At 60.3% G+C, this 15612-nt stretch overlaps 1 protein-coding gene across 2 annotated transcripts; it reads left to right on the top strand.

The window, feature by feature from the left end:
- Window positions 1-1620: 1620 nt before the first annotated feature.
- On the top strand, window positions 1621-15374 carry GRIN2C (glutamate ionotropic receptor NMDA type subunit 2C). Of its 2 annotated transcripts, none has more exons than XM_029928587.1 (13): window positions 1621-1813; window positions 1991-2112; window positions 4969-5382; window positions 7674-8272; window positions 8611-8725; window positions 9617-9828; window positions 9983-10148; window positions 10464-10617; window positions 11967-12092; window positions 12353-12582; window positions 12967-13127; window positions 13402-13450; window positions 13664-13784. In XM_029928587.1, the coding sequence occupies exons 3-13, from the start codon at window positions 4984-4986 to the stop codon at window positions 13685-13687; spliced, it is 2235 nt and encodes a 744-aa protein (XP_029784447.1). In that variant the 5' UTR covers window positions 1621-1813; window positions 1991-2112; window positions 4969-4983; the 3' UTR covers window positions 13688-13784. The 2 variants fall into 2 exon arrangements, with proteins under 2 accessions (XP_029784447.1, XP_029784446.1); XM_029928586.1 differs by lacking the exon at window positions 13402-13450 and adding an exon at window positions 14769-15374 and having other exon boundaries at window positions 1626-1813; window positions 13664-13851.
- The last annotated feature ends 238 nt before the right edge of the window (window positions 15375-15612 follow it).

Below are 15612 nucleotides of genomic sequence, written 5' to 3'. Positions count from 1 at the left end.
GCGCCAGCGCGCGGGGCCGAGGCGCCGGGACATGCAGCGCGCGGGAGGCGGCCGGCGCGGACTCTCGGCGCGGGCGCAGCGCCCCTTCCCCCCGGTGAGTGGCGGGTAGCGAAACGGGGACGCCAACTTCGCCGCCAACTTGGGGCTGGGCTCGGGCGCCGCGCGGGCAAGGACGGCGGAGACAGACGCGGGAGTCCCGGGGACAGTCTGGCCGGCGCGAGGAGCCCGAGGAGGGGGCGTCTGGGGCGCCGGGACCCTCGGGGACCAGGCCTGGGGTTCGGCCCCGGGCGGATGGAGAGGAGGCGATGAAAGCAAGGCCGAGGTGACAGGCGCGAGGCGGACGCGAGGGAAGGACGCGGGTGAGACGCCCAAGACGTTCGTCTCCCCGGTCGCCGAGCCCTCCAGCTCCTCCTTCGCTGGGCGTCGCGGCGCCGCCGGGGAGGGGGCAGTGCGGGGACGCGGGAGTCCGGGCTGCCCGGCCCCTCAACTGTTGCTGCTGGAAGCCCTCTGGGGCGGGGAGCCGGGCCGGGAGCTGGGGCCGCGACTGGGCAGAGGGGGCTGGAGAGGGCCTGGGCAGAGGGGACGAAAGGGGGCTGTCGGTGGCTCCGGGAGCTGGGCCCTCCGCCTCCCGAAGGTCTGTTGAGCGCCTTCTGCGCGCATCTCCCTGGACACTCCCCCGCCCCTTCGCACGCTGCGAGCCCCCCCAGGTCCTCGTCCTCCCGGTTCTCCTTCTCCTCCCCTCGGCCCAGCACAGCGCTCCCTCCTCTGAGCTCAGGAATCAGCGTGGGCTTCACGGGGTGGTGGGATCTTCCCAAGTGCTGACCCAACACCCGGTGGGCCCGGGCTCCGAGGACGCAAAAGGAAGGCTGGGTGAAGAGGGCCATGGGAGAGCCGTGAGCCCCGCAGCGCCGGGCCCTGGCTGTCGCACCAGCGGGTTTGCTCAGGTCTCCCGGGGGTTCGACAAGGATCCCCGACGGCGGGGAAGGGAAATCCAGAGCCTCCTGCTGCGGAAGGCTGTTCGTGCCCAGGCCTAGGAGACCTTGTGAAGAAGGCAAGGCATCAAGCAGCCGGGAAGTCCCCAAGGGTGTGCGTCCCACGACCCATCCAGAGGTCCTGCTGGGTGAGCGAAGAAGCGGGGCTTCCAGCCGGGTTCTAGACACTGACGCCATTGATCCACCCTGCTTCCTAGTCCTGCTCACCAGGCAGGACTTCTGGCTGGGTGCCCCGGCCCTCCTGTGGTGGTACCGCCCTGGCTCGGTCTCTCCCCTGGCACCACAGGGAAATCGAGGAAGGCTCATGCGCTCTATCTTGAAGCCCGTCTACTTTCTGGCTGCACCAGTCGGTTTCCAGTCTGCTCCTAAACTCCGTAGTAAGAATTTGAATAGGAGCGGGAGCGGGACCCCGGTAGGCTGGAAACCAGACTTCTGGGTTTGCCCCAAGCCCTGGTACCCCGCCCACAGCCCCGCCGGCAAGATCAGCTCGCTTCCCGCTCCCTCCCCAACCCGCGGGGCTTGCAGTGAGTGGGGGTGGGGGCTAGAGCCGGGGACGCCTGCGGGGTGGGGGTGGGGTGCAGCAGCGCGGCGGGGGGCGCGGACGTGGTGCCCAGTTTGGCCGCCAGGAGGCGTGGCACGGGTCCCGGAGCCCGGAGTCGCCGCCGCTGCCGCCGCCGCCGCATCGCGAGTGTCCTTGAGCCGCGGGTGACGGTGGCTCTCGCCGCTCGCGCCCCGTCCTCCCGCGGGGGGAGCCTGATGCCACGTTCCCTATGAATTATTTATCGCCGGCCTAAAAATACCCCGAACTTCACAGCCCGAGTGTAAGAGATTCCTGCTAAGGGGAGGGGGCGGGGCGCCCCCCGGGGGGCCAGGGCGGAATTGGCAGGGAGGTTGGGGGCGGGGGTAGTTAATCCAGGAGGGAGACTTTGGTGCCGGCGCCGGTGGGAGCGAGATGCAGGGGCGGTCGTTTCCCCTGACGCCTGGGTTCGGATTTTTAGCTCAGCGGAAGTGCAGGAGGGAAGGAAACCCGACGGCAAAGGAGAGGCCGCTTACCAAAGGGCCGTGGATATAACGGGCAGAGGAGCCGGGATCCCCCTGCTACCCCGAAGCAGCGCAGACGGTGGGTGGGGCCCATTCCTGGGGCCGGAGCTCCTGGCCTGGGAGAGGGGGGAACCACCAGCGTCTGGGGTGTGAGTGTGCCTGTGCGCACATCCGTGTGCGAGAGCCGGCCTGGGAATGGGGGAGGGGGAGCGAGGGAGCACATGGAGGTGCTCAGGCTGCTCAAGGTAATGCTGAGTGTTTCAGAGGACTGACCACTGCCACCACCCCCTCCCCCTGGGTCTTTCTGCGGTCCCGGTATTCATTAACTTCCCAGCCTATTAGTGAAAGATGGGAGACGCTGAGCGACTAGGCAGAGGTTCCTAAGACAAAGTCAGGTGTATGGCAGGGGCATCATCCAGTGGGCAAATACCTGCCAGTCATCAAGGTGGCAGAGCAGGGATCTTTCCAACCCGGGAGGGGTATGGGGGTGAGGTAGGAGACAGGTGGCCTACAGCCCCACCCAGACCCTGTGTCTTCTCACCTGCTATGTCCAGAGCCCAGAGGGACTAGGGCAGGTGGCCTGTGGGAGAGGGATTTAGGTTGGACCCTGAAAATTCTGGAATTTTGTTGTGTAGACAAGAGAGAGTCCGTGGGAAGAGGCTATTCTACCCAGAGGGAGCAACAGAGCAAGGACCTGGGGGCAGGACAGTGGGGGCTGTCTGGCTAACAGACTAGCAGGAGTGTGGAGTCCCTGGGGGGGAGACAGTGGGTTGGTGTCCGGGTGTGTGGGGCCCCGATCATGGGACCAAGTGTCTGGACTTCATCTGTGGGCACCAGGGAGCGGCTGTGCTGTTTGAGGAGGGTGCGGTGCCCAGAGCAACATTTCAGACCAGTGGGGTGGGAGGGGAGTATGGTGGAAGGGAGGTGGAGAGGTGGGGGGCTGGGGCTGCGACCCTCCTGTCTTGTGGAGGAGGCTGGATATCATGGGGTGATAAGACCCTGGTGTCCGAATCTTTGGATCTGCCCATTGCTCTTTGAAGCTCAGAGCCTTCTCTAATGGAGGCCCCCCGCCCTCCCCCCCCATCCAGCCGTATTCTGTGCTCACTCCTGGTGGGAGGCATTACTTGCCTCAACTTCCTCTTCTTCTCAACTCTGGTCCCAAAGGACACTTTCCCACACAGGGAGTCTCTGCAGGCAGTGCCCCCTGGGAGTTGGGGGAGGGCCTGGGTCCTACATCTAAGAGTCATGTTGTCCAAAAGAAGCAAAATGAGAGCTTCATGCAGCATTGTACATTTTTCAGTGGCAACATTAGAAAAAGCAAAAAGAAACGAGTGAAGTTAGTTCTAGCCGTATATGTTGTTTGACTCAATGCATGTAACATTATTTCAACATGTAATCAATATAAAAAATATTGACACCCCATGTTCTTGTTTTCATGCTAAGTCTTCAATATCCAGCATGTATTTTGCGCTGAGCAGACCTCAGTTCAGACAAGCCACATTTCAAGTGCCCATAGTCACATGGGACTGGTGGCTGCACAGAGCTGGGAGGCAGAGCTGGGGAGGCTTGGGGATGCCCAGGGGGCAGGGCACCTACTGGGACCGGGCTGTGGGCAGAGATGGGCACAGAAAGGCCTGGCGGGGGGCAAACATGGCAGTGCCTTTTGCGGGTATGACTTGAGATCCCTGATCCGTGGCAGCTGAGGTGTGTGTGTGTGGCACGGCGTGGCTTGGGCTCCGATCTCAGGCTCCCACGTGTGTCTGGGCTGACATTCTAAGTCGGTGTGCTGGGAAACCGTACCCGGGAGGGGGGGCCGGGGGGGAGACTTCAAGGGCACCAGAATGAGTATTCATTCCCTCCCCTGCCAAAAATCCTGTCTTCTCAACCTAAATTAAACCAGGTTCACCCTGGTCACCCTGGTCACCCTTTGCGCCCCCCCCCCCCCGGCCCACCCTGTTCAGAAGTTTTGCCAGGGATGAAGATGGAGAGGATGGACAGCTGTGGCCCATGGCCAGCTGGGCGGGAGAGCCGCATCAGTGGGCACCACTCCTCGGCTTGGCTGCTGATTCCAATCCAAAGCAATGATGTTTACTTAGCGGGGATACGCATCACGCCCTTGGCTTAGGTCAAACAAATCTTGCACACCAGCGATGGCCTGGGGAAGCAGCTCGTGTGTGAGACGCCTCAGGGTTCCAGGTGACCCTGAGTCCTGACCAAGTCAGTGGTGTTACAGTCCTGCTGCGGAGTAGGTGCTGCTAAGTTGAGGCCACGGGGGAAGAGTGGGGACGTCTAAGTGAATGTTAGATTCAGTTTAGGATGGAGAATATGGAGGCAGGGCAGAGAGTGTCACAGAAGCTGCCTTCGGTCACCTGGCTGTGAGGCTGTCCCTGTAGGATAAGGATGCTAATAGCACTGGGTAGCCCCCGATGCTGCTGCGAGGTAGGTCCTGTGTTACCGCAAGAAAACGTACCTGAGTGACTTCCCCAGGACCACACAGCTAGCCAGTGGCACAGCTGGGACTTGAACTCAGGTCTGTCTGACTCAAGTCCATGCACCTGGGCACAAGACTAGCATTTTCAGTGTGCCACCCTGGGGTAGGGCCCAGACAGAGGGGCTTCCAAGGCTCTGGCCTTAGCAGCCAAGCAAGCTGTTCAACGGCAGAATGGAAGCCATGAGCACTTATGGGGACTCACATTCTTCCTGTCCCCACCCCTCCCGGCTGCCCTGGGGATGCTCAGCTAACCTGTCTCTTTCTCTTTATTTGTGTCTGGCTCTCCCTCCCTCTCTGCCTCTCTTTGTGGAGGGAAGTTTTCCCCTCTTTTCTTTCATCCTTGGGATGTGTGTCTCTCTGATTCACCTCCTCATCCCGTCTATGTGCTCATCTTTTCTCTTTGTGCTTCTGTCTCCCTCCCTGTACCGACCCTGATCTCTGCAGGACCCTCTGGTGGACATGGGTGGTGCCCTGGGGCCGGCCCTGCTGCTCGCCTCACTCCTCGGTGCCTGGGCAGGGCTGGGCCCGGGGCAGGGTGAGCAAGCTGTGACGGTGGCCGTAGTGTTTGGCAGCTCAGGGCCACCCCAGGCCCAAGCTCGTACCCGCCTCACCTCCCAGAGCTTCGTGGACCTGCCTCTGGAGATCCAGCCTCTCACTGTGGGGGTCAACAACACCAATCCCAGCAGCCTCCTCACCCAGATCTGCGGGCTCCTAGGCACTGCCCGCGTCCACGGCATCGTCTTTGAGGACAACGTGGGCACCGAGGCCGTGGCCCAGATCCTGGACTTCATCTCCTCCCAGACCCACGTGCCCATCCTCAGCATCAGTGGGGGCTCTGCTGTGGTCCTCACCCCCAAGGTGCCTGTCCAAACTCATGTCCCCTCATCCCTTGGGCCGGGAGTCAGGCTGGGGCTGCAGGAGTGGGGCTGAGTCTGGGCCAGGGAGAGACATCAGCTCTGGGGAGCTGGGATTGGGTGGTACTCGCAGGAAAGTGGGGGCTGAGGGTATGACATGGGAGATGGGGGAGAAGGCTGTGGGAATTATGTTATGTTCTCAAAGATAAACTTTCTGAGCTGCTTTTCACATTGTGTCTGGATGGGGGGATGTGTGTGGCAAGCTCACCTCTGGCTTAGGTGGGCAGTCTGTCCTACCTTCTCTCTGCTTCTCAGGCCTTTCTTGGTCAGGCTCCAGACCCAGGGGCAGAGGCCAGGCTGGGCAGGGGATCTGATGCAGTTAACCTGCAGGGGGAGCATCCAGCGTCTCAAGTCGCTGTCCCAAGCACAGGGGAGGCATGCCCTCACAGATCTGCAGCCTGTGGGGAGAAGGTTCTAAACACAGATTAATCTGCAGTCACAGCTGGGCTAAGCATTCTGAAGAAAAAACACAAGAGCGTCTAAGAGGCCCCGTTTGGGTAGGGAGTTGGTCAGAGAAGGTCTCCTAAGAAACAATATCGCAGCTGAGGCCTGGAGGATGGGAGAGAGCTGGCAAGGTGTGTGGGGTGGGTTGAGTGGGGGGGCAGTGTTCCCACCGGAGGCACCAGGTGGTGTGAAGGCAGCTGGGCGGAAGGAGCTGGGAGTATTTGAGAGAAGTGGGGGGAGGGATTCTGAGCACGCAGAAAGATATTTAGGTTTTATCCTAAGTAACTGGAGAGCCAAAGAAGGTGTTTAGCAGAGAGACCTATCTGATTTGCCTTTCTTTTATGATTATTTTTTATTTTATTTAAAAAATTGTTAACGTTTTTATTGAGAGACAGAGAGAGAGAGAGAGAGAGCATGAGCATGGGAGGGGCAGAGAGAGAGAGGGACACATAGAGACCGAAGCAGGCTCCAGGCTCTGAGCTGTCAGCACAGAGCCCGATGCGGGACTCAAACCTACGGACTATGAAATCATGACCTGAGCCAAAGTCAGATGCTTAACCGACGGAGCCACCCAGGTGCCCCTATGATTATTTTTTATTATGAAGAAACTTGAGCATACATAAAAGTAGAAGCGTATCATGACCCCATGTACCACCCACCCCTGGCCAACCCTGCCCCATCCTTATTCCCCCCTACTCCCCCTCTTCTGTGTCATTCTGAAGCAAAGTCCAAGCATCCTATTGTCCCATCCAGAAATATTTCAGTATATATCTCTAATAGATAAGGGCTTAAAAACCATATCACCACACATTATCACATCTAGAGAAAATAAAAATTCTTTAACATCATCAAATATCCAGCCAGTGTTCAAATTTCCCCATTGTTTCATAAACACCTTAAATGCTTATATTTAAATTTGGTTGCCTGAATCAAGAAATAGATTAGGTTTCCACGTGGCGATTGGCTGGTGTGGCTTCGGAGCCACAATCTCTAGGACCCTCCTCCATCTCTCTTGCAATTTGTTTGTGGAAGGAACTGGGTTACTTGTCCTGTAGGGTTGTCCTGGATTTGCCTTTTTAAAAAAATGGGGACAGCAGTCGCAGTGTGGTGACATCTTGGAGGGCCTGCGGTGGCAGGAGGGACCCCTCAGTCAGCAGGGCACTGTGCTAGTCCAGGCTCGAGCTGGCAGTGCCCTTGACATTTGTGATGGTGGAGGCAGTGGGGAGTTGGAACCTTCTTACCGCCAGGGCTCCGTGGAGTGTTTTTCACAGTAATATTTGGTCCTGACAGTAGCTCTCAGCTTGGTGGCTCTCAATCTATCATAACAGTGCTTTAGAAAAATACAGACACCCAGAGTCCCATCTCGGAGATTCCAATTCAGTTGGTCTGAGAGGCATTGCTTCCCGAACTAGCGGGCTCAAGAATCACCTGAAGAGCTTGTAGAAATACAGATTCATGGGCGCCATCCTGAGATTCTGATCCAGTAGGTGTGCGATGTGCCTGAGAATTTGCATTTCCAGCAAGCTCCCAGGTGACAGCTGATGCTGCTGATCTTTGATCCAGTATTGGTCGGGTGCAAGCCCGCAGGAGTGATTTTAAAATCCCTCCAGATGATTCTAACGGGTAGCAGGGGCTAGGGACCATATCCGGGGCGGGATCCTGCCGAACAGGGTCTCCCAGGACGCCCGGCGTCTTCGGATACCGGCGACTTGAGGGGGCGGGGGGAGGGAGCTGAAGTTGGGGCGGGGCGCGCCGAGCCCCGCCCCTGATCAGGCCCCGCCCCGCCCCCAGGAGCCGGGCTCAGCCTTCCTGCAGCTGGGGGTTTCCCTGGAGCAGCAGCTGCAGGTGCTGTTCAAGGTGCTGGAAGAGTACGCCTGGAGCGCGTTCGCCGTGATCACCAGTCTGCACCCGGGGCACGCGCTTTTCCTGGAGGGGCTGCGCGCCGTCGCCGACGCCAGCTACCTGAGCTGGCGGCTGCTGGACGTGCTCACGCTGGAGCTGGGCCCGGGAGGGCAGCGCGCCCAGATCCAGCGCCTGCTGCGCCAGATCGACGCCCCGGTGCTGGTGGCCTACTGCTCGCGCGAGGAGGCCGAGGTGCTCTTCGCCGAGGCGGCGCAGGCCGGCCTGGTGGGGCCCGGACACGTGTGGCTAGTGCCCAACCTGGCGCTGGGCAGCACCGACGCGCCTCCCGCCACCTTCCCCGTGGGCCTCATTAGCGTCGTCACCGAGAGCTGGCGTCTCAGCCTGCGCCAGAAGGTCCGCGACGGCGTGGCCGTCCTGGCCCTGGGCGCCCACAGTTACCAGCGGCAGCACGGCGTTCTGCCCGCCCCGGCTGGGGACTGCCGTGGCCACCCCGGGCCCGTCAGCCCTGCCCGGAAGGCCTTCTACAGGTGGGCACCTGCCCAGGGCATGGAGTGGCGGGGCGGGAGGCGGGGGCGCTTCAGTGGAGCTGGGTGGCCACACCTCCCACTAGCTGTGTGCCTGGGGCCAAGTTACCTCGCCTCTCTGCGATTAGTTTCAATGGGGGAAAAAAGCCAGGTATGAGCGTGTGGTGAGGATTGCAGGGGGAGGGGCGTCAATAAAGGAAACAGAACAGTGAGTGCACGGTCAGCGATACCTGGGGGTGGTGACGGTGGTGACGGAGGAGGTGGGGGAGGGGGCGTCTGGTCCTGGGCAGGGCTGTGGGCGGAGCTAACCAGGGACACCTGGTTTCTCTCCCCCATCGCAGGCACCTGCTGAATGTCACCTGGGAGGGCCGAGACTTCTCCTTCAGTCCTGGTGGGTACCTGGTCCAGCCCACCATGGTTGTGATCGCCCTCAACCGTCACCGCCTCTGGGAGATGGTGAGAAGGGGGTGAGCCCAGGGTCCCTCGGTATCTTCTCATTTTGTTGTCCCACAGCTGAGCAGAGGGTCCCTTCTGCCCTTCATCCAGCCCCTCATCATTCAGGTCTCAGCTGAAACATTTGCAGGGCAACTGGGTGGGTGAGGCATCTCTGCTCAGGGCTCCCCTAGAACCCCAGCGTCCCTCCACTACAGAACGGATCAAGCACTCTTATCACTCGGTCCTGCCCCTGGGGGAGTAACCCACAGCTATGTCGGCCAGACGGACATGTAAACAAATGTCGGTGCTTGAGGAGAGATGTGTGCAAAGCATTCTGGGAGTACAGAGGAGGGCCAGAAATCAGTTCTGCCTTCAAAGGAGGAAACTGGGGAAGGATTCACAGAAGTTGGGACATTTGGGTTGGGCTGTGGAGGGTTGAGTAGGAGCCCATCAGGAAGGGATACTAGCCTGGTATAGACAGAGGGGCAGAAGGGTTTGGGACATTTTAAAGTTGATATGTTTGGGGGTGTAGAGACTGAGGAGGAAGGGTAGGGTGAGGGGGGTAGGTGGAACTGAGTGTGGAAGACTTTGAGTACTGGGCAAAGGACTTTATACTGAGATGGGGGTGGGGTGGGGAGGGTGGTGAGAGGGGCTCAGGTCTGGGCTTGAGGAAGAGGCTGTAGGCCAGCAGCAGTGTGGTGGCTAGATGAGAAAGTGTAGGGGCCAGAGGCTGGGAGGAGGCTGCAGGGAGCCCCTCTCCCCCACTTCTGGTCCATGCACAGTCCCTTGCTCTGCATCCCCAGGTTAGGGAGGGGGACTCTTGGCACTGGCAGGCCTCACCGGAGGCGCCCACCTAGAGGGTGGGGGTAGTGGGGCTGGAGGTCACAGGCTGAAGCTGGTCACCCTTTGCAGGTGGGGCGCTGGGACCACGGTGTCCTCCACATGAAGTATCCAGTGTGGCCTCGCTATAGTGCCTCTCTGCAGCCTGTCATGGACAGCCGGCACCTGACGGTGGCCACGCTGGAAGAGCGGCCCTTTGTCATTGTGGAGAGCCCTGACCCCGGCACGGGCGGCTGTGTGCCTAACACCGTGCCCTGCCGCAGGCAGAGCAACCACACGTTCAGGTCCGCGAGGCTGCCCGGGGAGGCCCGGTGTGAGCTGTGTGTTTTCCGAGTGATGGCAGGCGTGTGTGTCTTATGCCTGGGTGTGGGGGCGGGGGCCACATGCCAAATTGGGGGGAGCTGCTGGCTCTGACTGCTGGCGGTCTCTTGGTGGCAGCAGCGGTGACACAGCCCCCTACACCAAGCTCTGCTGTAAGGGCTTCTGCATCGACATCCTCAAGAAGCTGGCCAAGGTAGTCAAGTTCTCCTATGACCTGTACCTGGTGACCAATGGCAAACACGGCAAGAGGGTTCGAGGCGTGTGGAACGGCATGATCGGGGAGGTAGGCCCACCCCGGAGGTCCGCCTGAGACCACCCCCCCTGCCTGCCTGCCCTCCCCCGGCCCCAAACATCACTCAGCCACCCCTAGATATTCCTGTGCTGGGGGCCAGTTAGGGCAGAGTCTGGGCCCAGGCGGCAGGGGGGATGGGCAGTGATGCTCCCTGGGGTGGCCAGTATGGCAAGTGGAGCTCTGAGGACCCCAGATGGGAAAGAGCCCACTCAGGGGGGTGGTGGAAGGGAGGCTGGGGGAGGCTGAGGAGATGCTCCAGCCTGTGGCGCCCCTCCTCCAACCTGGGCTGGGCCCCCATGACCCCAGGTGTACTACCAGCGGGCAGACATGGCCATCGGCTCCCTCACCATCAACGAGGAGCGCTCTGAGATTGTGGACTTCTCGGTACCCTTCGTAGAGACGGGCATCAGCGTCATGGTGGCACGCAGCAACGGCACCGTGTCCCCCTCGGCCTTCCTGGGTGTGGCTCTGGGTGGGCGGGGATGGCTCTGGGGTCTCAGGCGCATGCACGGAAACAGGGAGTTTGGGGTGGGCCTCAGAGTGCCAGCACAGCAGCCGTGGCGGCCTTGAAGGCTGGCCGGAGGCCTGGGCTGCAGGACAGTAGGATGGAGAGGGAAGAGGTGAAGTCCGTGCTCCATTCTGAGTCTAGTTGTTGGGTGCGGAGGGTGGAGGGGTGACCATGAGGGGCAGGAATCCTGGGAAGGCGGGCAGACTTTAGGAGGTGTCTGGGAGGGGGCTAGGACACACTAGGGGAGAAGCCTCACGGAGAGCTGGAGGATCCAACCCAGAGAGTGGGAAGGAGCACTAGTTGGTGACTTGATTAGGAATCCAGCATTTTGGGGGCAGGCCCTATGTGCCAAGCCTCACACTAGCTGCTGGGGACAGCCATAGTGCTGGCGTCGCAAAGCGTCCTGTTGGGAGGTCAGTGGGACTTGCAGTGTGGGATTTCCAGAGAGCCACAAGGATAGGCAAGCCTCACCAGGAATAGAGGAGAGAGTCCCCTTCCTGCTGTGTGGCCTTGAGCAAGTCACTGAACCTCTCTGAGCAGGGGTCCTCGCTGCACAGAAGACAACACCCCACCCACAGGATGGGCATTGCATCAGACACAATGCTTATGGCAGCAATGTCCACTTGCTCTGGGAGACTGAAGCCACTGAACAGTTTGATCAGAGAAGCTCAGTTGGTCTCCCTGGCTCCTGGGGCTTCGGGTCCCTGTCAGTAGAATCAACAGTGAAACTTGATCTCAGAGACCCGATTCCTGGCAGAATAAACAGCCCATCAACACTGGGCACTTCTGGAACAGGAGTGCAGTTAGCGATGTTGGCAGGCGAGGGAGGACAGGGAAGGAGAATTCCTTGGGCTTGCTGGCATACTTGGGATCAGCCTGGGTGAGGAGGAGGAGGAGGGGAAGGAGGAGGTGGATGGGAGACAGAGCAGGTTGCAGGGAGAGGAAGGGGAAGAGCAGGGGCATAAAGTCCCTTCTTGGGAAAGGCAGTTGGGAAGGGTATGGGATCCAGGGGAGATGTACAGTCAAAGGGAAGTTTCCTGGGGTGGGGTGACTGGGACCTGGTCCCAGGGCTGAGGGGAAGGAGAGACCGAGAATGCTGGAGAGCCTGATCTCCCTTTGGGGGAGGGGGACGTCTCTCCTGGGACTCTGCTGCTCTGAGAATCAGAGACCCCTTGGCTCAGTCCTTGGGACTGATGGGCCCCACTTTGACCACGTGGACATACCTGTCTGCACCCGGTACTCTGGGCTGTCGGTGGGAAGGATGGTAGTGGGGCCTCTGAGCTGCCTCTCTCTGTTCCCAGAGCCCTACAGCCCTTCAGTGTGGGTGATGATGTTTGTCATGTGTCTCACTGTGGTGGCCATCACGGTCTTCATGTTTGAGTACTTCAGCCCTGTCAGCTACAACCAGAACCTCACCCGTGGCAAGAGTAAGCTCCCACCTGGGTCTGGGAGAAGGGCCATCCTGGATGCGTGGGCTCAGGGCTGCAGGGGCAGAGAAGGCTGGATCTTGGGGGAAGTCTCTGGGTTTTAGACAGCAAGCAGGGGCCAGTCAGATATGGGGGGGAAGGAGGGAGGGAGAGAGACAAGGTGAGCTGCCTTGCCCTGGAGTGGGGATGGCTGGGGAAAGGGCCCCACCCAGGAAAGAGTGAAGCCCAGAGTCCCTCTGTGCACACCCTCTCACCCCCAGAGTCTGGGGGCCCGTCCTTCACCATTGGCAAGTCTGTGTGGCTGCTATGGGCGCTGGTCTTCAACAACTCGGTGCCCATCGAGAACCCCCGAGGCACCACGAGCAAGATCATGGTCCTAGTCTGGGCCTTCTTCGCCGTCATCTTCCTCGCCAGCTACACCGCCAACTTGGCTGCCTTCATGATCCAGGAGCAGTACATTGACACTGTGTCTGGCCTCAGTGATAAGAAGGTTCTGGGGCTGGAGTTAGCAGAGGGCGAGGGGTGCTGAGAGCAGGGGTAGGCTTGTGGGACACAAGAGGGGAATCTCAAATGGAGTGAGGGACAGGAAGGAGCTGGAGGGCTGGTGAGGACAGGGCTGGGGTAGCGGGTGAGGCGGGGCCTGGGGGGATGGCTCAGATACACCAGCTGAGTTGCCTTGGGTAAGTCTCTTCCTGACTTGGCTTCAGGTTTCGCCATTTGTAAAATACAGGAGTGGCCTGGACAGTCCCTCAGACTCCCGTGGCCTCACTCAAGTGCAGACTCCAGGGCTGGGCCCCAGGGCTGGGGTCGGGGAGTGGTGGTGTCCCCAGGCTTGGACGGAGGGTGATGAATGGCGCCTGCCCTCTGCCCACAGTTTCAGAGGCCTCAGGATCAGTACCCACCCTTCCGCTTCGGCACGGTGCCCAATGGCAGCACTGAGCGGAACATTCGCAGCAACTACCGAGACATGCACACCCACATGGTCAAGTTCAACCAGCGTTCGGTGGAGGATGCGCTCACCAGCCTCAAGATGGGGTGGGTCCTCAGCCCTGCATCCACTCTCTGATGGTCTCTACCCACATGTCTCCCTGTTGACTAGCCTCAGCTCTGGCCCTTCCTGGGAAAGCCAAGGTGGAGACATGGAGGCCAGGCGAGGGTCCTGTAGGACTCCTGGGGGAAGGGGGAAGGGGATCTTGGGGCAGAGTGAAGTTTTGAGCAAAACTGGGTGCCCACCATTTGGCCCAGAGATGCAGCTGAGATATTGACCAGGGTTCAGCCTTGGACTGAGTGGTGGCTGTGACTTTCTTAGGGTCCTAGGGAGATGGAGGCGCTGGGCAGAGAGGGCGTGTCCTCTGGAGGTAAAGGATCCCTGGCCTCTCTGAGAGGAGGGTAGGTGGGGTCCCTGAGCTATGGAAAAGGGCTCTTCTCTGCATCCAGGACCCAGGGGAACCAGAGAAGTCTCTGCCCACCCATCCCTCCTGGTCAGTGCTCAGTGGGCGCATGCGGCCCAGACCCCTGTCAGGCCCTACGTTAGGTATCCCCACCTCACATGATGCCTGGCCTGTCCCCAGGAAGTTGGATGCCTTCATCTATGATGCTGCTGTCCTCAACTACATGGCCGGCAAGGACGAGGGCTGCAAGCTGGTCACCATCGGCTCTGGCAAGGTTTTTGCCACCACTGGCTATGGCATCGCCATGCAGAAGGACTCCCACTGGAAGCGGGCCATAGACCTGGCACTCCTGCAGTTCCTGGGGGATGGTGAGTGCTGCTGCTGGGGGCCTGGGGTCCGAGGTGGGCTGTGGAACCGGAGGTGGGGACAGCTGCCTGATGGCCGTTCAGCAGCTCCACTACCATTCTCTGAGTCCCAGGGCCTGTGGGCAGGAAGAGGCCTCTGGGAGTGAAGTGGGGCAGGGGGGATGGGAGGGTATCTGGAGGGACCACATGGAGACATGGGAAAGGGGTGGGCTTGCCAGGAGTGGGTGGGAAATAGGACTTCAGAAGGCTCCCTGAAAGGCAGGAAGGCAGGAAGGAGCTCAGGTCACACAGTGGAGCTTGGGGGAGGCTGACATCCTTTCTTTTTTCTCTAGACCCCTGTCCCAGCTGTTTCTATCTTGAGATCATCTAGGGTAGTACCAAGGACCCGCCTAGTCCCAGAGCCCGGGCGCAGGCTTGCCTTGGGACAGGGGGCTCACATATGTAAGCAGTCCAGCGGAACCTGCCCCCAAACCCAGAGCTTTCTGTGCTATGAGATCTGATTTTCCATCAGTGCCACAGAATGAGAGTGATAGCAATTAAGGGGCCAGGATGTCCTCGGGGACCTGGCTTTTAGTCTCTGTGTGCGAGCTCTGTGCCTGGCGTGTAGGTTTGACCCAGGTGTGAATGACAGATAACATTTACTGAGTCTGCAAGCTTTTACTGGGTGTATGGGGGGAGGGGCATGTCCAAGGCTGGCATTGTCTACCCCAGCCCCCACCCTGCTTTCCTTTCTTCCTGCTCGTTGACATTCCCCTGCCCGCCCCCCACCTCCCATCTTGCCCCTGCTGGGCTAGATCCCTGTGTGGTCCTGCAAGGAGGTGGCCCCTGGGCTCCAGACCTCTCCTTGCTCCAGGCTTGGGTGAGCATTGGGAGGGTCTTTCCTGAGCCAGATGTGCCCCCCACCCCCCCCCCATTGCCAGGGGAGACACAGAAGCTGGAGACGGTGTGGCTCTCGGGGATCTGCCAGAATGAGAAGAATGAGGTGATGAGCAGCAAGCTGGACATCGACAACATGGCTGGCGTCTTCTACATGCTGCTCGTGGCCATGGGGCTGGCCCTGCTGGTCTTTGCCTGGGAGCACCTGGTATACTGGAAACTGCGCCACTCGGTGCCCAACACGTCTCGGCTGGACTTCCTGCTGGCCTTCAGTAGGGTGGGTGCCCCCCCACCCCAGGCAGGTCCCAGCTTTAGGGGCACCAACCCACATAAGTCAGAGCTGGCCATGGCCCCATTTACAGAGGTAAAAACTGAGGGCCTTCCATCATCACACAGCAGAAGAGAAGCAGGGCTCTTCTGTGGCAAGCTGGGCAGTGTTTCAGAGCCAGGGTGACAGGGTTCAAACCCTCACTGCTATGTAGGAAGAGATCACCCTATTGCTTCCACAGTGGCGCAGTGCCGGGCACATTGGAGGTCTTTAACGGATATTAGTAGCTTCCTACGACTTCTGACGCCTGGGCTGGTACTTGGACCGGGAGGCGGGTGGTCCCTGAGAGGAGCTGGCCACTCACGGCTGTCTCCTCCCGGCTGCCCAGGGCATCTACAGCTGCTTCGGCGGGGTGCAGAGCCTGGCCAGCCCCGCGCGGCCGCCCAGCCCGGACCTGACCTCCGGCTCGGCCCAGGCCAGCGTGCTCAAGCTGCTGCAGGCGGCGCGTGACATGGTGACCACGGCGGGCGTGAGCAGCTCCCTGGACCGCGCCACGCGCACCATCGAGAGCTGGGGCAGCAGCCGCCGCGCGCCCCCACCACCGGCGTGCCCCGGCCCAC

The sequence above is a fragment of the Suricata suricatta genome, chromosome 17, assembly GCF_006229205.1.
Source record: "Suricata suricatta isolate VVHF042 chromosome 17, meerkat_22Aug2017_6uvM2_HiC, whole genome shotgun sequence".
In the NCBI taxonomy this organism is placed as follows: domain Eukaryota; kingdom Metazoa; phylum Chordata; class Mammalia; order Carnivora; family Herpestidae; genus Suricata; species Suricata suricatta.
This window is presented reverse-complemented; position numbering and strand designations above follow the sequence as displayed.

What these genes read in the sequence shown, in the direction of transcription:
- GRIN2C (XM_029928586.1), top strand. Translation starts at nt 4,984, where the DNA reads ATGGGTGGTGCCCTGGGGCCGGCCCTGCTGCTCGCCTCACTCCTCGGT. An exon ending in CAGAGCAACCACACGTTCAG is followed by an intron (nt 9,829 to 9,982) that starts GTCCGCGAGGCT and finishes TCTTGGTGGCAG; the next exon opens with CAGCGGTGACACAGCCCCCT. An exon ending in GGAACGGCATGATCGGGGAG is followed by an intron (nt 10,149 to 10,463) that starts GTAGGCCCACCC and finishes CCATGACCCCAG; the next exon opens with GTGTACTACCAGCGGGCAGA.